This window comes from Neophocaena asiaeorientalis, unplaced genomic scaffold (assembly GCF_003031525.2).
Source record: "Neophocaena asiaeorientalis asiaeorientalis breed wild unplaced genomic scaffold, Neophocaena_asiaeorientalis_V1.1 scaffold221, whole genome shotgun sequence".
NCBI classification, from domain to species: domain Eukaryota; kingdom Metazoa; phylum Chordata; class Mammalia; order Artiodactyla; family Phocoenidae; genus Neophocaena; species Neophocaena asiaeorientalis.
The window spans coordinates 445178-469570 of record NW_020173766.1 but is presented as its reverse complement, the minus strand read 5'-3'; the positions used below and the strand labels follow the sequence as shown (position 1 = coordinate 469570).

Below are 24393 nucleotides of genomic sequence, written 5' to 3'. Positions count from 1 at the left end.
TTAGCCATGACCCTATTCTTCTTTGTCTCCTTATTTTGTTGTTAACAATAACCCTGTGCTGTGCAGCCTTGAATAGAAATCTTTATCCACATCTCCTATTAGCTTTAATAATGTTGTAAAAAAATGATTACTTAGGGAGTTTTACAATCTTGATGAATCCGTGTTCCGATTCTGGAGCGTGGGCTCGTTCATTCTGATGGTGAGCGAATTTCATTGTTTCTGCCCACTTGTTGAATAGCTTCTGTGTAGCACTTTGAGTGTAGTGCTGACGAGCAGAGACTAGACAAGACCAGCTCTTCCCATCTGTCTCCTCAGTGAGGGAGGCTGGTCCAGGAGGGCCTCCCAACAGTACTCCAAGTGCAGAAAGGGATTTCGTTCAGAGGACCGGGCTACCTGTACCCGGTCTTTCCAATGGAAGCGACAGCATGAAAGACATGTAGGTCTGGTAGAGAATTAATAGCGCACATGGCGTTTCCTTGGGGTCCTCAGTTCAACCCTTGCTGCTTTACTGGGGCACCTGACAGCCATTCTCTTAGAGCTGTAAAGGCAGGCGGGACAGGAAACAGCCTCACTGTGGTGCTGGAGATATGCTTTGTCTTGGCAGAAAGGAGAAGCTGATGCCCTGAGCTTAGATGGAGGATATGTCTACACTGCGGGCAAGTGTGGTTTGGTGCCTGTCCTGGCAGAGAACCAAAGTAAGTGGAGAAGAGTCCTCTCTGGTTTATTCCCTCAGGGCTTCGGGGGTGGGGTATAGAGAGGAGTAACCCCACTCTGTGGATCCAAGTGGAGACATTAAAATGGACAGATACGTTCAAACAGGAGAATCAGGGGAAAGAATAGATGACAGGGGCCGTGTTACCCACACAGCCTATTGTAGTGAGAACTGACAAAGCCCAGACTGGTTTCCTCTTTTTAATTTTTAAAAAGATTTTAGTAAAGTATAATATATATGCAGAAAAGTGTACAACTCAAGGACATTTCACAAAGTGGTACATCCCTAAGCACGAGGGCCCAGAGCAGGACAGCAGGTTCCACAAGTCTCCTTGTGTCCTCCTGTCACCAGCCCCCTTACTCCAGCAAGGGTAATGACTCCTGACTTCAAATGGCACAGATCAGTTCTGCCCGTTTTTGAACTCTATGTAAAAGGAGTTGCACAGCATGTGCTTTTAAAAATGTCTTTTTCTCAGCATTATACCTCGTTTTGTAGTATTCTATCTTGTGACTCCACTGCGGTTATTTATTCTACTATGGATGAGCATTTGGGTAATTTCCAGTTGGCTGCTGTGGATAGCGTTGGTATGAGCATCTGTGTCTGTGTCGTTTGGTGAGCACATATATGCATTTCTGCTGCATGGAACTGCTGGGACAGTCTCTTTGGACTTGATTCTGCAAAGACAGATACCTTCTGATTTCACTCCTATGTGGAATATTAAAAAAAAAAAAAGTGAACAAACCAAACCAAATCAAACAAAAACAAACACACAGATTCAGGGAATAGAGTAGTGGATACAAGAGGGAAAGGGGGAGTGGGGGGAGAGGGAAAGGGGTAAAGGGCGTCAGCTGTAGGTGATGGATAGAAACTAAACTTTTGGTAGGTATATAGAAGTCAAAATATAATGCTATATGCGTGAAACTTAAATAATGTTATAAACCAATTAAATATACTTTTCCAATAAAACAACACCTACAGATTCACATTATCCATCACATGAAACAGGAGTGATGCGACTTTTTCCCAAGGAGAAGCCAGTTACTGAGTCTGAAAGCATGGATCTCCCCATGCTGAAGGGACATAAGAAATGCTACTTTATCCTTAGCCTCTCCAGAGGGAACTAAAGGAGGTCAGGCAGGTGAGACAAGGTGCCCCTCACCTCCAACGGGCGAGGATTAGGTAGGAGTGCTTTGGTTGCAAATGACACAATCCCATTGCCAAGTGGCTTAAATAAAAAAGATACTTGATTGGTTTATGTGGTGATTGAACTGTCCAGACGTTAGTTTCAGCAGTTCCACCCCTGGGTACATCCCCAGACGTGTATGAAGATGTCAGTGACAATATTGGAAGCAGTGAACTTAGGAGCCCTAACTCAGCTCAATAAGTTACAGACAGTAAGGCGGTTTGAACTTAAAAACACAGTATTGGGACAAATACCATATGATATCACTTATATGTGGAATCTAAAATATGGCACAAATAAACCTATCTACAAAACAGACTCACAGACATAGAGATCAAACATGTGGTTGCCAAGGGGGAGAGGGAGAGGGAGAGGGAGAGGGAGGGACTGGGAGTTTGGGGTTGGTAGATGTAAACTATTATATATAGGATGGATAAACAACAAGGCCCTACTGTATAGCACAGGAAACTATATCCAGTCTCCTGGGATAAATGATAATGGAAAAGAATATTTTAAAAAATGTGTCTGTGTATAACTGAGTCACTTTGCTGTACAGCAGAGACTGGCACAACACTGTAAATCATCTATACTTCAATTAGGGCATTCCCTGGCGGTCCAGTGGGGTTAGGACTGGGTGCTTTTACTGTCGGGGCCCAGGTTCGATCCCTGGTCGGGGAACTAAGATCCTGCAAGCCACATGGCACGGCCAAAAAAAAAGAGCTTAAAAACACAGTATTGGGTTGAAAATAAAAAAAAAAAAGGAGGAAACTTAGTGAAGTCTATAATACAATGCCATTTATTTATATTAAAAACACATATACACAAAACCATGCCAGTATATGTTCTTTGATATGTGTGTACCTTTGAAAAATATATGACCACCATAAAACATGTGTTTAATGACGTTTTGCTTGTTTTTATTCTTTCAGAATCCTCCAAAAGCAACAGCTCAGATTGTGTGCACAGACCAACGAAAGGTGAGTTGGAATCGATCACTTTCAGAGTCAAGGGTAGGTTTTTGTATCTGGAGGAGGAGGTGGTGGGAACTTAAAAAAACCTCACAGAGATGCAGCCATAGAAGCTGTAAGTTCTTTTGCAGATGCAAATCATTCACAGATGAGTAACTATAATTACGTTTTTATGGACCTTCATACATGGCAGAGAAATATAAGAGTTCCTCATTTTGTCCTGACCACGGTGAAGGTGGGGTGTTACACCCCCATCTCATATGGACGTGGAAAGTGTCCCGGATGTCACTCACAGCCATTGATAATGCTGTGGCAGATCCTGGCCTGGAACCAGGTCCCTTGTGCTAAATCCCTTGCCCTGTGCACCAGCCCACCTGCCTGCCAGAGCTGGTGCTTCCTCAACTTTGGCAGAGCTCTGCACTTGCCGGCAGCGGAGTCTGCCCGGTGCGTGCTCTCAGGAGGAGGACTGCACCCCATTGACCCTCTCTCAGCACAGGGGGGTCCTTGGGGACACACCCCCTGCATCCACACAGCACTTATTCCGGCGGCCATCATTGCTCTGGCCTGATGCAGTTGGTGCATTGCATGTTGCAGCTGGCGATCTACGCACTCTTGGGGTCATGCTTCTTGGTCAGTGTTCGTGGCTTTAGTAGCCCACGTCTAAAATAGAATGAACTGCCGGTTTATAACTCAGGGGCAGTATCTGGCTGGTCAAGGACTTCAAGGATCAGCATACTATTTCATTTCATAACCCAGATCAATCTCATCTTAACAGAGAGCAGCAGCTTAAACTTTGTTGGTCTCTCGGACAGTGGCCAGTCATCCGGGGGAATCATTGCCTGGTGATGCTTCTTGACCTTCGTTGGCTTGGGTTGCACACAGCTGCAGTAGAGTCCATGGACCGGGCCCTGGGAGGCTAAGACCTGCTCTTCTCTTGTCCAAGGGTATCTTGCCGTGGCAGTTGTCAAGAAGGCAAATGCTGAGTTCACATGGAATTCTCTGAGAGGCAAGAAGTCCTGCCACACTGCCGTGGACAGGACCGCAGGCTGGAACATCCCCATGGGCCTGATCGCCGACCAGACAGGCTCCTGCAAATTTGGTAGGAGTCCCGAGGGAGTCGTGGGTCGGCCATCCTGAGGGGCAGGCTGGGCTCCTCTGTAGAACTCAGGGAGGGGAGGTGTGGGGACTTGCAGGCTGACCGTGGCTTACAGACCTTTTCCCGTGTAAGCAAGATCCCCCTGCGGCTTCCTTCTGCAGCTTCTCCACACAGCACTTCCCACACCCCCTCCACCCCACACGAAGGCGCAAAACTGGAGGATCGGTCTGTTTCTCTGCACCCTAAGAATGGATGCAGGTCCTGAGAAGTACAAAAGTCACTTTTTGCTTCCTGGAGCTCCGGATCTAAATTCCTCCCAGGCACTGGCTTCTCAATTTGGGAAAAGCCATCTGCCTTCCTCATGAAAGGTGACTTCTGTTACTAAACAGAACTGACGTCTCACTCCACGCTGTAGAGGAAACTGAGTAAGACCTCCAGGCTTTTGGCTCAGCCTCGCCTCCTGGCTGCACGCCGTGCTCACACCCCACACGTGAGCCACGCCCTACCTGCCGTGGGCCTGGTGACGTGGGGCTGTGTGCCACACTCTTTTCATGGCCCCCCTCCCGGGCAGGCGTCTGCTCAAGTGGGGCCCTGCTGCATTTTGAATGGGTCTGTGATCCTGGCTTGGCGGGCTCTTGTGTGGCTCTGTTCCTCACTAGCAGTGCACACTGGTGTCGCCCTCTGTGACCCCACGGCAGCCTCCAGGTTGTGGGCAAGCTGCCAGGACCACAGTGGGACACTCCCAGCCCTAGCCCGAGCTTGGCACGTGGCATGGCTCTTCCAGTGGCAGGGGCTGCACGAGTTGGATGATGGGTGCTACTTGCTTGTCGGGGCAGGGCTTTCTTGTCACCTTTATTTCCTCTCTTTTCAATCTGTATTAATCCATGTTAACTCCTTACTGTGGGTTAAATCACATGGTGGGTTGGTTCGTATTAGGTTCAGCTGCAAGGACAGAAAACCCCCAGTAGAAGTGAATAGAAGTTTATTTCTCTCCCACGTGAGTGGAGTCCAGCGGTGGATTGTCCAGAGCTGGCAGGACAACTACATGGTGTCAAGGGCCCAGGTTTCAAACATCTGGCTATCCTGAAACATATGTGGCTTCCGTGCTCAAGGTCGCTCACGGCCCATGTCACATCTGGGGGTCCAATCCCCGCTTCTGCATTCCATGTGCAGAATGAAGGAAGGGAAGGAGAAGGGGCAAAACACGTGTGCCAGCTGTCTTTTAAGGATGTCAGGACACTGGCACCCAACACTCCTGCTCATATTTCACTGGTGATGCTTAGCCATGTGGCTTACTAGCCACAGAGTAAGGCTTGTCTCTGTTCTAAGGGACCAGGTGCCCAGGTAAAAAGCAGGGTTCCTATTACTGAGGAAAAGGGCAAATCAGATCCTGGAGTGGATGTTTTGCAGCTTCTGCTGAGATGGCCATCAGGTTCATCAAGTTGAGTCCCCAGCTCGAGGCTGTGATGATGGGACCCTTTGTACAATTACACATTCTCTTCCCCAGCCCCAATCAGGTTTCCTGTCTCAAGTACCTACAGTCTCAAGTTTTTCTGAACCTTGCTGGGGCCCGGGTTGGTGGTAACATGTTACTGTGTGTTATAATGACTGTGTTCTATCTGCCTTGGGCAATATGATGAATGGAAACCAAGCCACATCACCTGTTAGGTAAAGACCGCTTATCTTGACTCAGGTAGGAAGAGCTGACTCCCCGTGCTTCTTCTCTGCAGATGAATTCTTTAATCAAAGCTGTGCCCCTGGGGCTGACCCGAAATCCAGCCTCTGTGCCCTGTGTGTTGGCGATGACTGGAACATGAACAAGTGTGTGCCCAACAGTAAGGAGAGGTACTATGGCTACACCGGGGCTTTCAGGTGAGTGCTGTGGGCATCTTGGCACTGCATTTCTAAGGGGCCCAATGTGGCCCTTCACAGCAGAGCCAAGGGGCAGCCTGGGGATCAGCTGATGGGTGGGCTGGGGAGGGCTCCTCCCATCGCACCCACCACCCCAAGAGTGGGGACTGGCCCCGGGGCTGTCTGACCTCAGCTCTGCTGGTCTCCCCCTTGTGGCTTGGAGCCAAGGTCAACCTCAGTGGGCCTCGATGTCCTCATCCTCAGCATCAAATGGGGAGAGGTTGTGGTATCAGTCCTTTCTGCAGTTCCGTTTACGGGGAAGAATTCTCTTTCTCACAGGCACTACCCTCTACCCCAGCCTAGGTCATTGTTATGTTTCACCTTTTACTTTTGTCTTTGATTTTGGCCTTAGAAATGGCAAAATAGCACAGTGTTATTCTCCACTAGTGAAAAATAAACCAAAAAATAAGTTTCCAGAATTCACCAATTATAAACACTTAGTAAATCACAGTATCTTTCCACAGTCTTCATTTTATAATCCAGATGTTACTTCTCAGTGGTACAATTAGGGGTTTGAAGGGCAGAGTTCTCCCCCGTCCGTTTTTTCTGTATTCTCCAAGAATATATTTCACCACCAGGTGGCGTCATGTACCTGAGAATGACTGCCCGAACTGGTCTTTGAATTTTTTAATGTAAATTCAGTAGCCTTCTCTCCAGTGATGGCATGATATAAAAGTAGCTTTTGTTATACTCTGAGTGACTTATAAAAAGAAATTTCGTGAATGTACAAAAATATCTTTAAGCGGCTAAAGTTTTGCATATGGAAGTGTTGTGATGTGATTCTACTCAGAAATATTGAATAGACAACATGTCTGATAAAAAACCATGTGGTTTTCTTTTTCAAACCTATGGTAAGGTATTATTTCACTGGAAACACCTACACTTTAGTATTCCTATTTATACTAGAAGGAAATGCTTTGTCTTTTGCTCAAATCGAAAGCTGGAACCAGAGCCATATTTATCTCTGTGTTTCTAACTAACATCCTTATATATTGCTGGTTCTTGATTTTTAAATGTCAGCTATTTTCTGCTGACTTTCCATTATGAAAGAAGATCTAGCCTCTCATACTGCTCCTGTGTTTCTTCCACCCGTAACCACAAACTTCACCTCCTTTTAGTATCCAACAAGAGTATGACATATTTAGTGCTTACTTTATTATGAATATGTAAATATTAGTCTCATATTAAATATGTGACATAATAAAATTATATTTCCCTTATTGAACAGAGTTTTTGTTTACTCTGGAGTTGATAGGTGTCTTTTTAAACTTTGCTTAATTTTCTGTACTTCTTTTAAAAAATCACTCATTCATCCCCATACCTTCTACTAGTAGCATAAATCTAGCAATCCATGCACAAACAGACTGGATGCTGAACCAGATTCATCATTTACCTGCGAATGTTGCACCTGAAGATCTCCACCCTCCTCCCCAGTCTGGATTGGTCCTCTCGAGGCCCCCTACATATCTGTGGTCTGGGGATTCCCCTTAAGCATCATTCTGGGATTTTTCATTGTCTTACTTCCTCTTAAATGATCTGTTTCCCACATCTTTAGTTTTCTTGGTTTTGTTGCAACAGAACACATGTTCTTGAGAAAGGGTGAATAGGAGTTCTGTTTTTTGAGTATTTACGTGTCTAAAAACATCTTTAGTCTACTCTTGAAGTGATTTATAGTTTGGCTGGATAACTAAGTACAGGCTGGAAAACAATTTCCCTAGGAATTTTGACAGGATTTCCATATCTGGGAAATGGGAGCATTAACTGTTTTGACCAACTGTCCCACTACAAACAAGCAAAAACGTTGGGTTAAGTACACACACACACACACACACACACACACACACACACGTGTTCTTAAGAGCATTGAATAACTGACAAAGTAACAAGGGATTATTAGACTAAAATCTAAGGGGAATAGGAATTCAGAGACCTAGGTGGAGACACTTTGTCCTGACAGTAGCTATTCTGACAAACTTGAACTCAGAGGTTACATACACCTTTAAGGTAGGAGTGAACCAGAAGTAACTTCCACCCCACTCCTAGGAGGCTTCAGGTTGCCTGGATGCTGAGGAAAACAGGGAAGAAAATACATACCATCCCTGAAAAATTGAAACCATGGGCCAGCTCTTGCATGGATTTGCAGCTCCAACTTGTGTCCCCTAGGATGGTCCAGAAATTCTCAACTCATAATTTTTTAAAAAGTGGTCCCAGACTAGCGGTCTCTTTAGGAATCTGTCTGGAAGACAGCATCTTCAGTTTAAGCCTCAAATACTGCTCAGGAATACTCTATCAGTAACAATGAGCAGGACACAGTAAAAAGTAATTATAACAATGTGAAACAAACACACAGGGGAAAAGTTGCCAGAAGCAAAAAACAGAATAAACAGGTTAGTAGTTTTAAAAAGGAATACATAGAACTTCTAGAAAGGAAAAAAATTACAGCAATTGAAGTTTGCTGTATAATTGACCAGTTTAACAGATTAAACATAGCTAAAATGAGAAGTAGCGATGTGGAAAATATGTGAAAAAATTATGCAGGATGTAACATAGACAGAAAATCGAGCAAATACAGAAATTTAAAAGCATTAATCCATTGTCTTCTAAAGCTAGAGTTTCTGTTGAGAAATCTGGTACCATTTTTCGACCCCTGATTCTTTGTATATGACATTTTTTCTTCTTGAAAATAATTTTTTTTTTGAGTTTTCAACAATTTATTTTTGGCTTCCTAATTCTGAGAGAGAAGCTTTAGAAGGCTCATGAAGTGTCTTAGACAAACAAGTCTACACAAAGAATATTTTGTGAAGAGTAAATAAATCAGACACATATGTTTTATATCTCTCTCTAAAATTACAGAGATTTAACTATGAATGAAAAATACTCTAGGAAAAAATGAGTGTTGCGTTTCATCCAATGTAAAATGCTTTGAAAACTATTTTTGTGAAAAGTTTTTTTTTTTTTTTTTTTGCGGTACGCGGGCCTCTCACTGTTGTGGCCTCTCCCGTTCTGGAGCACAGGTTCCGGATGAGCAGGCTCAGCGGCCACGGTTCACGGGCCCAGCCGCTCCGCGGCATGTGGGATCTTCCCGGACCGGGGCACAAACCCGTGTCCCCTGCATCGGCAGGCAGACTCTCAACCACTGCGCCACCAGGGAAGCCCCTATTTTTGTGAAAAGTTTTTGATTTAAAAAAAATAAAATAGTTCTAAAAATTATTTTTAAATCTCCCTCCAGTGTTCTGAAACTTCACAATGATATTTCTTTAGTGGGTCTTCTTTTAATTCATCGGATTGGGCATATATATATTTACACTTCATGTATATAGGCTCTATCTAGTGCTGCTGTTCTCAGCTACTTTCAGCGGTGCCTAGTACTTCTAACTGTTGAGTCTTTCTGGAGTTCTGCCATGCACATCAGCTTTCTCCTGGGCGCCCCCCACTTCCAACTTACGTCACAGCTTTCTTTGCTCTTTTGGGTCAATTACTGCTCACGCATTTGTTCTCTACCTCCAAACGTTGTCATTATTATCTTCTCTCTTTCCCTCTTGCCTTCCTCTGGCTCATAGATTTATGGCTTAAAAAAAAAATCTCACTCATGTCATTTTATTGGAATTTTAGAAGGAGGGAAGGTACCCATATATCTTCAACCTACCATTTTAAACTCTAAGTTCCTGGAAATATTTGTCTCTATGTTTTCTATGTTTAGTTCCATGTTTCAGTTTTTGGAATGTGTATTATGAATATTTATGAAAACTCTAATAGTTTTTCTTCTCTGGCAATGTTTTTTTTTGGCTGTGCTGGGTCTTTGTTGCGGTGCGCGGGCTTCTCATTGCAGTGGCTTCTCTTGCTGCAGAGCACGGGCTTTAGGCGTGCAGGCTCAGTAGTTGTGGCTCACAGGCTTAGTTGCTCCGCGGCACGTGGGATCTTCCCAGATCAGGGCTCGAACCAGTGTCCCCTGCATTGGCAGGCAGATTCTCAATCACTGCGCCACCAGGGAAGCCCTGGCAATGTTTTTATTCTCTGAAACATTTTAGGTGCCTGGCTGAGGACGCTGGGGATGTTGCATTTGTGAAAGAGGTCACTGTCTTGGAGAATACTAACGGTAGGTAAAGATGTTTCCCTTTCCCCTTCAAAGAAGAATCTTTGCCATCACAACACAGATTACTATTCAAATTTGCAATAGGGAAATATAACCTTTCCCAGACTTGGATCAAATTAGTTCTAAAATACTTTACCTCAGTATGCAACATAGTAACATCTATAGGTGTCACATTGATTTTGAAACCAAATTTCCTCTCTCTCTCTCTCTCTCTCTCACACTCTTATATAATGCACAAAAAAGCAACAGCAACAAACACCATATAGAGGAAAGAATCTGATTTACAAAGTTAACACATTATCATGTTAATGAGTACATTTTCAACAAAAAAATGATACTCAAAGAAACAATTAAGTTAAACCCACTCTCTCTCTCTCTCTCTCTCTCTCTCTCTCTCTCTCTCTCTCTCTCACACACACACACACACACACACACACACACACACACACACCAGCCATACTCAGGGGCAACTATCTCCCTGGCTTTGTCTAGTCAGCCACAGAAGCACACCATCTTCCTGTCTCAGCCTATCAGAAACTGCACGTGGATGATACATGAAAAAAATATTTGGACATATGCAGGTTAAATTTCCCCTTTTAAACAAGGAAGTAGGAGCCTTCATTCAGCCCATGTGAGCCCTCAGTGTGGAAACTCCTTGGGGAGTTAATGAGGACAAAATCATAGGCAGATGCAGATGATAGAAGGTAAAATCCCCCAGCCAATAGAGGAATAAGTCACTCTCTCTTCTGACCTCTGGTGAAAATACTAATTACCAAGTTTAAGACTCCCAGCAGTGTGCTGCTTTCCAAACTGCACCTCTCTCCCTACCCGCTGCACTTAGCCCTCCACCCCGCCGCAGAGGACTTGCCACTTCCCCCCTCAAAGGGGCTGCTTCCACTTTCTGCCTCTTCCCTTCAGTGACAGCCACAGCCAGAGCCACTCCTCCAAGTCCCTGGGGAGAGCAGTCGAGGCCAGACATGTAAATCTGGGGTGATCTCAGTATTGAATGGACAAAGCTGAGAGAATGCAGGAAGTCTTTTCTTGAGGGGACAGGGCGAAAGGAGAGAAGCAGCCACCTGACCACGAAAGCTCCATTTGCACACACACAGGCATAACTGTGTACGGTTACATTTCGAATTCATTTCGAATTCAGGAACCGTGAATCTAAGTGATCTCCAGGGATCAGATGGGTGTCAAATTTAGTTTTAAGCTTCTCTGGGATTTCACAACTGTATTTTATCGTAATTGACTGAAAGCATATTTGATAAACCCATAGACATTCCTATCCTTCCTCTGGTTACACTAAGAGCATTGGAATATGAAAGGAAACAATTTCTTCTTTTTATTTAAAAAATACTTATTTATTTAATTTATTTATTTGGCTGAGCCAGTCCTTAGTTGCGGCACACGGGATCTTCGTTGCAGCATGCAGGATCTAGCTCCCCGACCAGGGATCGAACCCGGGCCCCCTGCCTTGGGAGCTGGTAGTCTTACCCACTGGACCACCAGGGAAGTCCCAACAATTTCTTCTTGAACACAAGCCAACACTTCTTTTTCTGGAACTCACTGGAAAATCTGGCATACATGGAGGGTTTTCTTTTAAAAAAATGTAACAGCTTTATGGAGATACAAGTTACATACTTCAAAATCCACCCATTCAGAGTGTAGATTCAATGGGATTCAGTGATCTCCAGCACATTCAAAGTTGTGCAGCTGCCAAGAGAATCCAATTCTAGAACTTTCACAAAACCCTTTAAAGAAACCCCACACCTATTATCAGTCCCTTCCCCACTCCCCCAGAGCTGGCAACCATCAATTCACTTTCTGTCTCCATAGATTTGCGTATTCAGGACATTTCACATAAATGGAATCCTACGATATGTGATCTTTTGTGACTGGCTTCTTTGACTTAGCGTAACGTTTTCAAGGTTCATCCACGTCGTAGCGTGTGTCAGAACTTGACTCCTTTTTATTGCTGAGTAATACTCCATCGTGAGGATATAGCACTAATGCTTGATATGTTTGAAGTGTGTGTATCTTGTGGAGCTTTATTTGCTCTCCTTCACATCACTGCAACCCCAGTGTGTGCATTTCAAGAGGCCGGTGGATGGTCACAGCCACCCGGAAAGGATGCTTTGACTCAAGAGTGGCAGCCGTGGCTGATGCTGCCTTCTTTATATCTCCAGGAGAGAACACTGCGGACTCGGCTAGGAGATTGAATCGGGATGACTTTGAGTTGCTGTGTCTCGATGGCACCAGGAAGCCTGTGACAGAGGCTGAGAGCTGCTACCTGGCTGTGGCCCCAAATCATGCCGTGGTATCTCGGAGCGATAAGGCAGCACACGTGGAAGAGGTGCTTCTCCTCCAACAGGTATGGGTCACCAGGGCCTCCTGCAGGGGCTCCTGTTAGGTGGGGCAATCACAGAGCTCAGGGAATCCACCCATCCCCGGCCTTTCTGTCCCATCCCTCTGCTTGAAGCTGGTGATGAGAGTATTCGCTCCACGCTGGGGGGCTGCCCTGAGTCTCATGGCCCTGGACGTGCGCTCACGGTCTGGCTGGGAGATGCTTTATCTCCTTGAGCCTCCTGTTGTTCTTCAGGCAAATGAGGGAGGCGACTGAGCCTTCCTCCCATAGCCAGGTAGAGAGTGATTTACTCTGCTGATGTTTCCAGAGCCCGGGCCGACTGGGGATGTTCTAGACAGGGGCCCTGCATTTGTGATCTCTAAAAACAACAAACCCAGAACTTGTATAGATATAAGGCTATCTACGCGAAGTGGTTTGAAGGAAATCCTATAATTTCCTTGAAGTCTGGGATTCTCTATTAGGACATCTAGCTCTGTATTAAAATGGCATGTTTCTAGATGTGCGTTAAAGAAAGTGGCCCTGGAATGTAAAAATTGGCACAATAACTAGCATTTATGGAGCCCCCGCTGTGCACACTCACGGGTGCTCGTAAGAGGTCTGCTTCCATGCAGGTGCTTGGTTCTTGCAGCTCACCTCCGTGGGAGGCCTGGGCATGGAGGAGGAACCAGGCCCAAGGGAGGCTAAGTGACCTGCCCAAGGCAATGACTGGGTCCGTGGCAGAGAGGATTTCCAATGCAGTCTGCCTCTCTGGGAGAGTTGGCCTCTTAGAATGCTAGAGGTGATTACTTTGGGGGTGGATCTCAAAATCCTCAGCTGTCACCTAGTTACACATAAGAAGTTCTAAGGGAAGAGGCCACAGATTAAAAAGAAAGGCAAGATGGTGGGAGGTGAGATCAGAAGTGGTGAGGGGCCTGGGCACTGAGCTGGGGTGTGGAGCAGGGGGCCATGGGGCAGGGGAAGACTTAGCCAGGACAGTAGAGTGATTCCAGAACTTAGCTCCTTTTGCCCCATGGCTTTCTTGTGGCTGATCCTGTGCAGAAGAAATGCCCTTGGCCTCCCCGAATCCATAACCTCTCCTGTTTTCCTCCGCTGCTCTCTTACTGTCTGCCCTTTTGACACAGGCTGAGTTTGGGAGAAATGGAAAACACTGCCCGAGCAAGTTTTGCTTATTCCAGTCTGAGACCAAAAACCTTCTGTTCAATGACAACACTGAGTGTCTGGCCAAACTTGGAGGCAAAACAACATATGAAAAATATTTGGGACCAGAGTATGTCACGGCCATTGCTAACCTGAAAAAATGCTCAGCCTCCCGTAAGTGGAACATAGGTAGCGTCACTGGGAAACCACCGCAGGTGAAGGTCAAGGTTGGAGGGCCAAACATTCTAGGGATGAAGCGGGTATAAAAACGTTAAGGCAATACAATGTCTCTATACTTTGGGAAATTACACTCTCACTGATGAGGTGAAAGAGCTAGAGAATAAAATAAAGCCGTAGTAATATGCTAAATTTTTAGAAGGCTGATAGCGATTGTAAATATATGTATGTATGTATATACATACACACAAAGGTATACATATATATACATATATGTTGACAAATGACAAATTCTGGTTTCTAGGCACTTACTGTAAGTACTAACCATAGAGAATACAAATTCTCAAAAAACATTTTAGCCAGGAAAACGTATTGACAATAATTTAACCCTTTAAAAACATTTAGAAGACATAGCAGAGTGTTGTGAGCCTCCAGGCAGTGATTCTCGAGTTTCGGCAAGTTTTGCCTCCTCTGTGCGCTGCTGTCATCTGGGTTCCTATTCCTGGTCCCTCACCAGGGGAGTTGGAGGCATCGGTGGGTGTTGTATGGCGGTCCAGGGGTTGGGGAAGGGCTGAGAATCTCTTTATCAGTGGTTCTTAACCGGGGATGATTTTGCCCCTGAGGCATTTGGCAATGCCAGGAGGTATTTTTAATTCTCCTGATATAGGGGGTGCTGCTGGCATCTGTGGGTAGAAGCAGGGATGCTACTGAACAGAGCACACACAGAACAGCCTTCGCAACAAAGAATTCCCCAGCCCCAAATGTCAAGAGTGCCAAGGAAACCCTGCTATTTCCACGGACATCTCAGGGAATTGTGATGCAGGTGGATCTAGGGCTACGCCTAGAAATTGCCCTAGAAATTGCGCTGCAGGTCTACTCTTGTGAGCAGCCCGCTCAGGATTGCACAGATGGTACACCCCTTGAGGGCAGGGCTTATCTGTCTGTGTTGAATCCTCAGCACTTAACACAGAGGCTCACACAAAGCCAGTGCTCAGGAGGGATTCATGGATGAATGAGTGAATGAGTAGGTGGATATTACTGCAAGCAGATTTGCATAAAGATGATCAATTGCTCACATTCCAGAACAGATTCGAGGACCATCAATACCTTGTGAACTTGAGAGTGTGACGGCTGATTCACCTGGAGACAAGTGGGTGGCAGCTGTGTCACTCAGGCCAGAGCAGGGAATCTCGCAGCTTGATAAGGACCAGAGCTTTTGTGTGCTCCCTTGGGTCCTGTAGCTCTTCGCAGGACGGACAGTGGGGAAATGTGGGGATGGCAAGCCTTGACCTACAGTGGTGGGAGGGCAGAGGAAAGTCTGTTTTAGTGTCCTCTTTGATTGATGTATTGATTCAAAAAAAAAAAAAAAAGGAATCAGTTTCTGAATCTCCTGCTTTGCTGTGTCCCACAGCGTTTCTGGAAGCCTGCGCCTTCCTGAGAGGTCAAACCTGAAGAGAAGCTGCCCCGCCTCCCCGGGGGCCCCTCCCTGCTTCCAGCCCTGATCCTTCTTCTCCCTTCCTGAGGGCGGATTTTGCCAAGCCCATCAGTTTTCACAGATCCCTGCTACCATCTTAACAAGAAATAAAATTAGAAATGCTGTTGATTTTCATTCCCTATAAAGTGCCATTCATCTTTTCTAGAATTTCATACTGAAATCATGTGTCTGACCAAACACCTGCCCAGTGGAACCTTTCCTTCCCTGTATTCCCACTTCCCACCCCCACTCTTACCGGCAGTTTCGGGCTTAGTGCCTGATGGTCTGGAGTCTAAGTTCAGGCCAAGCAACTCTTTTCCTCAAGGGCACCTGTTGGTCCCTCATATAGTTGTGTGTGTGTGTGTGTGTGTGTGTGTGTGTGTGTGTGTGTTTGAGTGTGTATGTGCATGTGTGTGTGTGTGTTTCTAAGACGGGGGAAGGAATAGAGAGTAGGAATCAAGGGATTAGTGGAAGAAGCCGGGTATCAAGAAGATTTATGAGTATTTGCTATTTGAAGTAAATAGCATCAGGTATAGTAAATTTACAAATATAGACATAGGAAAATGTGGAACACAGTGGGCCCTCCATGTCCATGGGTTACACATCCTTGAATTCAACCAACTGAGGATTGAAGATATTTGAAAACAAATTACAGAAAGTTCCAGACAGCAAAACTTGAATTTGCAATTTACATTGTATTAGGTATTATAAGTAGTCCAGAGATGATTTAAAATATATGGGAGGACATGCATAGGTTATATGCAAATACTACACCATTTTATATAAGGGACTTGAGCATCCTTGGATTTTGGCATCCACAGGGTGTCCTGGAACCAATCCCTGCAAATACCGAGGAACAGGAGACAACTGTACATCTATCCCTTGGCCTTGTTGGTCCTCAACCTCCGGCTAACCTCTGGTCACCAGTTTATTCCCACTTTTCTCAGCCAGGCTCTTTAAAGCGTGGTCAGAGAGGGCTGCCTTCACTTCAGCAAGTCAGGTGGGTGTTTGGGTCATTCTCTCTTCACCCCACTGTAGTTTGATTCTAACCTGTTCACTCCCTTGAAGCGGTTCTGGAATAGGACAGCCCCAGCTTCCCAAATGGCCAAGCTTAATAGGGTTCACATCTCTTTTCCCTGAGCCCCTTACTATGTCTGATCCTGTGGACATGTGCTCCTTGAAGTTCTGTTTCCTCAGCTTCCATGCTGCTGCTCCTTCCTTTTTCTGCCTTTTTGAAGGTCCATGCTTTGTCCTTTAAGTGTGTTCCCCCCAGTTTTCTTCTCCAGAGTTTCAAATCTGACCCACTATCTTGATGCCAGGGAAGGGAATTAAGAGAGAACCAAATGGTTGGGTTTTAGCTGCTAATGCACAGACTCTCCCCACCAGTAAACAGGGCCCATTGGGGTCCTACCTTAGATTAGTAACTCTTCCCTGAGAAAGGATCATTTTCCTGTTTTTAGTATTTCCAATGGCTCATTGGACTCAACAGGCAAACCTGCGTCAACCAGGGTGAATCTTCCCTTTCAAAGGCAGAGAGCAGACAAGAATGGCCAGCATTGACCAGTATCAATGAGATAGGCAGGCATAGCACAGGGAGATCACCTCAGTGCTCTGTGACCACCTAGAGGATGCAAGAGGGAGGGGATATGGGGATATATGTATCCGTATAGCGGATTCACTTTGTTATACAGCAGAAACTAACACAACACTGTAAAGCAGTTATACTCCAATAAAGATGTTAAAAAATAAATGAGATAGGCAGTTCTTCTGCTGCCTGCAGAAGCCTCTGAAATCTGTCAGGAAGGACATTAATTACGGTCCCATAATCCTAGAATGAAAACTCCCTTTTTTGCTACTTTGAATTATGGCCCAGATATGTAGTCCAGCCTCACTAGTAAACTAGAAGTTTACTGAGGGAGCAACATTTGATGGTGTAGCCATATTAGTCATAATACCAGCAAGATAAAACATCATATTTGAACCGTATAAACCTTCTTGTATAAATAAGATACTTAGGTGAAATTAAAGGCCCATGAAATCCCCTTTTCTGGCTGAAATAAAAATTTCAAAATCTAACATCGCTGTATCCATTAACTCATGCTAAGTTATGTCAATGTCTTACACAACAAAGGTTTGTTTCTGTCTCACGTTCATACCTGTCATAGGTCATCAGTGGCTCTGTTGTTCATTTCTTTATTCTGAGACCCAGGCTGAACCAGCAGCCCCTGCCTGGGGCACACTGGCCTGTAGACAGAGCGGGAAATGAAAGAGAGATGGAGGCAACACAAAAAAACTCTTAAAGCTTCCTTCTAGGAGAGGCCATATCATTTCCATCATTTCATCGCCCAAAGCAAGTCAGGCGGCCGTAGCATCAATGAGGGGGGTCTTTGGTCCCGCATTCTTTCACCCTGACACTGAATTGAGTGTGGGGCTGTGTTTGGTGTCCCTGCTTTTACTTCCTCAGACCTCAAGTTCCTTACAGTCTTCAAGGAAAGCTTGTATTCTGCACGGTCCCCACTCTAAACTTTTTTTCTGCCCAACACAGATTTTAACAACCATCAATTGTAATACATTTCAGCAGATTCCACTTCAGATTGTACTGAATTAGTGTTTCCTCAATTTTCTGGAAAATATTCTTGCCTGTAGTTATCCCATGTGGACTATTCCTGGAGGCTAATTCTTTTTTTTTTTTTTTTTAATAGTGTTTATTTATTTTTACTTGTTGACAGTTTGCTTTATTTATTTATTTATGGCAGTGTTGGGTCTACGTTTCCGTGTGAGGGCTTTCTCTAGTTGTGGCAAGCGGGGGCCACTCTTTATCGCGGTGCGCGGGCTTCTCACTATCGCGGCCTCTCTTGTTGCAGAGCACAGGCTCCAGACGCGCAGGCTCAGTAATTGTGGCTCACGGGCCCAGTTGCTCCGCGGCATGTGGGATCTTCCCAGACCAGGGCTCGAACCCGTGTCCCCTGCATTGGCAGGCAGATTCTCAACCACTGCGCCACCAGGGAAGCCCCAGAGGCTAATTCTTTACTCACTTCAAACTCACCACTGATTCCTCAAATAGACAATAGTTAACAGCATCTGTAACATCTGTTTACTCATCAAAAGCCAAGGAAAGCCACTCAAATCATTTGTCCTATTTCTTGTTCCCAATGTTTTCAGCTCTTTAAGCAAGAGTTGTCAGTGAAACGCTAAAGTCTTAAGTTAATTTTCTCTGGGCACATTTGTTTACAGCTGCAATCAAACATGATTTCATTAACTCAACATAGGTAAATGGCTTTTCTTGCTTGGCTAACAAATGAGCTATTTAGAAAGTTACTTTGCTTGCAGCCTCATTTCTTTTTTTGTTTTGAAGACTTTTTTTTTTTTTTTTTGGCCGCGCCACACAACTTGTGGGAACTCAGTTCCCCCACCAAAGATTGAACCCCGGCCCATGGCAGTGAAAGTGCCAAGTCCTAACCACCAGACCTCCAGGGAAGTCCCTTGAAGAAATTCTGTTGGGATGAGATATTTCACTTTAAAATTTGTAATTTTCCTGACCATTTTTCCCCTATGAGTTTGGAATAGTGCAATGAATGCTTAGTCTGGAAATGTCAACACATGTTGTATTCTTTTAGCACAGCTATAGTTTCATTGCATAATAAATACAGTGCTTTGGCATCTAATTTGATAACAAAATAATCCACAATCCATAGTGTCTTATTAGTGTGACATTCAAAATTCACTTTTCTCTTCTTTGCTTGTTTTAACACGATGAATATGCACTGGTAATAAAAATTTAAAAAAAGGTGGTTTGGCTCTATGTGTATAAAGATAAACTGTTCTCTCTACTTACAACACTTACATTTTTTATATTGAAGTAGCATTGATTTACAATGTTGTGTTAATTTCTGCTGTACAGCAAAGTGATTCAGTTATTTAGATATTCTTTTTCATATTCTTTTCCATTATGGTTTATCACAGGATACTGAATATAGTTCCCTGTGCTATACAGTAGGACCTTGTTGTTTATCCATTCCATAGATAATAGTTTGTATCTGCTAATCCCAAACTCCCAATTCATCCCTCTCTCATTCCCCTCTGCCTTGGCAACCACAAGTCTGTTCTCTATGTCTATCTACTCACAACACTTATGACACCAAATATGTGTGGGTTTTCTACACCAAACAATTCTCTAATTCTCTGTGGACACCAACTGGGTTTCCTGCAAGTCAGTTCAATTCTGACACTAACCACTTGGAGTTAACACAGACCTACAAGGTTAAGCCCTCAGGCCCACAAGACTGCCCTCTTTTTTCAGACACCAATCACAAGTAGTGGGTTCCCAGGTTACCTGTACTTTTGTCCAACTTGGCTGTAAACTGGGGAATCCCACGACCCCCTCCTCAGGTTTGATAATTTGCTATAATGGCTCAAAGAACCCAGGGAAACACTTTACTTATTGTTACCTATTTATATTAAAGGATTGTATAAAAGATAGAAAAAGAATAGCTGGATGAAAAGGTACATAGGCTAAGGGTCTGGAAGGGTCTAGAGCGTAGGAGCTTCTATCCCCGTGGAGTCGGGGTGTGCAACTCTTCCAGTACATGAATGTGTTCACTAACCAAGAAGCTCTCTGAATCCTGTAGTTTAGGGTTTGTATGGAAGTTTCGTAACATAGACACAATTGACTAAGTCATTGACCATTGGTGATTATCCAGCCACTCTCCCATCTCTGGAAGTCAGGAAGCAGAGCTGAAAGTTCCAATCCTCTCATCACAAGGTTGGTTCTGGGAATCAGCTCCCATCCTGAAGCTATCTAGGGAATCACCAAGCGTCACCTCATCAGCATACACTCAGGTCTGACTGAAACTCAGGTAGAGGGTTTATTATGAATAACAAAGGACACTCCTATCACCTCATCAGTCAGGGCTGAAGACCGGAGGTATATGTCTTATTGTATCACAACATCACAGTCTGGTACTTGAAATGCTATTGAATTATAACTGGCTGTAATTTACAATGCACCAAGCAGCAGTGGGAAGCCATGAGAGTGCCACAGACCACCTCTGTCAAAACCACTGGACTCGGCCATTGCAGCGCAAAAGCAACCACTGGCAATACATATATAAATGAGTGTGGTCGTGTTCCAAAAAAACTTTATTTTATTGAAAATAAAGTTTCTGAAATTCGACACTGAAGTTCGGATTTCATATAATTTTCACATGTCATGAAATATTCTTTTGATTTTTTCCAACTATTAAAAAAAAGTCAACGCTACTCTTTGCGCATGCGCCCATCCTTTGGCTGCTGCTCTTTGTCCTGGCGTAGGAACATCCCTGGCTCCTTTCATCCATTCTTGCAAGGTGAGCTCTGCCTCTCTCGGATGTGCAGGACCAGTTCCTGGAAGTGCTCTAGAAGTACAACGGCGACGACTCTTCCTTCCAACGTACCAGGTGTTGCGAGGCCTGGAGCTGCTCTGGCGCAGCGATACAGTCGCCGCGGTGGCCCGACGCTCCGCCCCCGGTGCCGGGACTATCGGTGCCGCGGAGGAGTCCAAGCTCCTGTCTGCGCCTGCGCGGTGCTTCCGCCCGCGGAGCGTGGCGTTGCACGAAGCGTGGAAGGTACGCCTGCAGGCAGCTTCCCTAGCGGTGCGCGTTTAGTTTTGAGGGAAAAGCCAGTATCTTGTGGTGCTGGGAGCTTCCCTATCACATCGTGTCAGGAGGAACGTCGTGTGTACTTAAGTTGTTGGGAAACGGACTGAGTCTGCATACTTTTTTCTCAGCTGTTAGCCTTAGCGTATTCGGAATCATTTGGCCCGCCATTGTCTCCAGAAATAATTACAGGTCAGTCCTGAGTGGGAAAGAAGTGGCATGTGCTGCAGGACGTCTAGAGCAAAGTCGCAGCTTTGCTGCTGTGTGGCTGTATGACCTCGGGTAAGTCCTTTACCTTCTCTGGGCTCAGCTTTGTAAGTAAAATGAGGGGTTGGGGCTTGTTCTCTCTACGACTCTCCTACAGATTGAGTCTGACCCCAGTCATGAGGGACCAGAAGGGAGGAGACTTTTAAAATTTGTACTTGGGGTCAATCTTTCTTCTTTGTTTTTATCCAGACAAAATCAGAGTCAGTTTTGCCCTTCAACTTGGTCTTATGAATATTTCCATTTGTGCAGTGGGGGTCAGAGAGGGTTCAGTGGACATTCATATACCCTCCATGTAGAGTTGACAGGTGTTAACGTTTTGATGTGTTTTCCCTCTTGCTTCTTTTATATGCACCTGGTGTGTGTATGTGTGTGATTGAATTATTTGAATGTGAGCTGTGACTATGACATTTCACTCCTAAATTCTTGAGCATGCATTCTTTAAGAATAGGGACATTCTCCCACATAATCGCAATTTTATTGTCACCCTTGAAAATGATAAGTATGTCATCTGACATTTTGTTTATAGTCATATTTTTCCGATTTTCTCTGGAATGGCTTTAAGCCTCTTTCTTAAGGAAGTGCTCCCACTACCCATTGGCAGTCAACTCCTCCTGCCTTCCCTCACAGGCATGAGTGTCACCTCTCTGGGGGAATAACAGCACCTGTGTTGGCTGGAGTCTCTCTCTTGGCCACCTCCTCATCCATCACCACGTCGCAGCTCCTCTAGTCCATTTGGAGATGAATCCCACAGACTCTGCCTTGGAGTCCTTCAGAGACAAAAGAGTGGAGACAGTGAGTATGCATGCAGATAGCCATCCGCTGGAAGTGGCATCAGCTTGGGGACATGGGTTGTGTGCTTTGCCGAGGAGGGAGCGTCTGTTTGCACGGGGCAGCTGGGGACGGTCCTGAGCCATGGTGAGCAAGCTGGGTGCACCCCCAGGAAGTGTGTGGCAGGTGTTCTGCAAAGGTGGACGCCTGAAAGAGCGTGTGAGCAGGGGCTCTGGTGGGATGGCTGTCCACAGACTCATAGCAGGACTGTTGAGCTGATATATGTACATGGATAGATGATTCACTTTGTTATAAAGCAGAAACTAACACACCATTGTAAAGCAGTTATACTCCAATAGAGATGTTAAAAAAAAATTGTTGAGCTGACCACGTGGTTGAGGGCAGAGGAAAACACATTTTGTCATAGGTGATATAAGCGAGATGGTCCGAACCTCCCCACCACTCCTTCAAACAAAGAAGCTGGGGCTGAGCCACATGTCCCTAGATCCTTTTGTCAACATAGTCATTTACCTGGAGCAGCAGCAGGAGGCTGACGTGGGGACGAGGAGGTCCATCAGAACTGAAATTCAAGCACCATTAGGGTGCAGGCAGCATCTGTGGAGGGTGTGAGGAAAAGTGGGATGTAGGCAGCGTCCTGTGGACAGTCACTGTGCTGCTCACTAAGCCCTCATCCTGGCCAGCAGCCCTTTGTGTGTGGGGGGGTGTCTTGTTCCCAGTTGTCTGAGGCACAGGGAGGCTAGATGGCCTGTGTTGGGTCCCACAGGAAGAGAGAGACACCCTTTCCTACCTTCTCCCAGAGCAGGCGTGGCAGGGGACTCCAGGGAGGTGACTCATGGCCCCGCTCATAGCTAAAGGCCACACCACAGGGAAAAATCAAAGGATTCGGAGTTTGAATCAAAGATTTTCTTCTGTTAGATGTGCCAGAGATGGTTCTTTGGCGAACTTTGCTTTTCACAGGGTCTGTAAATGGGTGGCTGAGGGGAGCAGCAATCCTTGGATGTGCCTTCCCCCAGTCCTTTGGACTGTTGTGAAAAATCCGGAGCAATAGTATACAGGAACTCACTCTATAAACCAAGTGCTGTAGACAAGTCAGGAAGTACTGGGTGGAGGAGAGGCAAGAGTGTGGGATTTGATATCAGAAAATGTCAAGCCCAGATTCTGACCCCTGAGAGCTGTGAGATTTAAGCCTCAGTTTCCACACTTGTAAAATGAGGCTGGTGATAGTCAGTTTTCTTTGAAGGACTGTTATGTGGTGCAAATACGTCTGTGAAGGCAGTTGGTAAAGGATAAAGTCCTATTGAAATTCAGGCTTGGTGTGGGAGCCTAAGACCAGGGAATGGTGAGCAGCTCTTAGGAGGGAGGACAACTTGGGCTGATGTGGCCACAGCACATTTGTAAAAACCAAAAAGAACAAGATTATTTGTTGCTTAACTGAAATTCAAAATTAACTGGGCATCCTGTATTTTTTTTTTCAATTTCAGGTTTTATTGCTTTCTCATTCTCTAAATCAGTCACATTTACCATTTTAAAATTTGTTCCATTTGTACCCACAAACACATAAATTGAGATGAATCAGAGATTTCTCATGAGATATCAGTCTTTCTCTCAAATGTCCCAAATCAGAATTGTCTTGACCTGATAGGAAAATTTTTTTTGCATTAGAAAATAGTTTACAGGCAAAAACAGAAACACTGTCAAATTTTCTTAAATATGCTAGCTACCTTCTCTTTGGCTTTTTACTGGTTGTTAGTTTTCTAATGCAATAGTTTGTAGAAAAGTGGAAAACGTGTTATTTTTTAAATTGAAGTATCGTTGATTCATATTATTAGTTTCAAGTGTATAGCATAGTGATTCAGTATTTTTTTTTATAAATTTATTTTATCTGTTTTTGGCTGCACTGGGTCTTTGTTGCTGTGCGTGGGCTTTCTCTAGTTCTGGCGAGCGGGGGCTACTCTTTCGTTGTGGTGCGCGGGCTTCTCATTGCGGTGGCTTCTCTTGTCGCGGAGCATGGGTTCTAGGCACGCAGGCTTCAGTAGTTGCGGCTCGCGGGCTCTAGAGCGCAGGCTCAGTAGTTGCAGCACACGGGCTTTGTTGCTCTGCAGCACGTGGGATCTTCCCAGACCCCACACGGGACACGGGAATGAACCCGTGTCCCCTGCATTGGTAGGCGGATTCTTAACCACTGTGCCACCAGGGAAACCCACACAAGTTTATTTTCTATATCCGTGAGTCTTTTTCTATTTTGCATGTGCATTCATTTGTGTTATTTTCTACATTCCACATATAAGTGATATCATACAGTATGTCTTTCTCTGTCTGACTTATTTCATGTAGCATAATATTCTGTAGTCCATCCACGTTTCTGCAAATGTCAGCATTTCATTCTTCTTTATGGCTGAGTATTATTCCATTGTGTGTGTGTATGCATTCATCCGACTTGCACCTGATAGGCACTTGGGCTGCTTTTATTGTAAATAGTGCAAGCATGAATCATTTTTATCTTTAGGACAACTGTCTTCTTCTTCTGACAGGGGAAGAAGACCTTGCTGGATATACTACTTACGTGTGTGGGCTATTGTAGCTGGATC

General features: G+C 45.0%; 1 protein-coding gene and 1 long non-coding RNA gene across 3 annotated transcripts in view; one reads left to right on the top strand and one right to left on the bottom strand.

Moving 5' to 3' along the window:
• LTF (lactotransferrin) overlaps positions 1 to 15251 on the top strand; it is a 28701-nt gene extending 13450 nt beyond the window's left edge. For both annotated transcript variants that reach the window (XM_024751404.1, XM_024751403.1), the window contains exons 10-17: positions 605 to 695; positions 2825 to 2872; positions 3807 to 3962; positions 5690 to 5831; positions 9899 to 9966; positions 12150 to 12334; positions 13450 to 13639; positions 15054 to 15251. In XM_024751404.1, the coding sequence (XP_024607172.1) occupies positions 605 to 695; positions 2825 to 2872; positions 3807 to 3962; positions 5690 to 5831; positions 9899 to 9966; positions 12150 to 12334; positions 13450 to 13639; positions 15054 to 15094 (921 nt within the window). In that variant the 3' untranslated portion in view covers positions 15095 to 15251. The remainder of the gene's footprint in view (positions 1 to 604; positions 696 to 2824; positions 2873 to 3806; positions 3963 to 5689; positions 5832 to 9898; positions 9967 to 12149; positions 12335 to 13449; positions 13640 to 15053) is intronic.
• LOC112403771 (uncharacterized) lies at positions 13646 to 23713 on the bottom strand. The gene is made up of 3 exons (XR_003003975.1): positions 22316 to 23713; positions 21679 to 21783; positions 13646 to 14932 (listed from the first exon to the last, which is right to left on the bottom strand). It is a non-coding gene; the product is annotated as an uncharacterized LOC112403771 (long non-coding RNA).
• Positions 23714 to 24393: the final 680 nt, after the last annotated feature.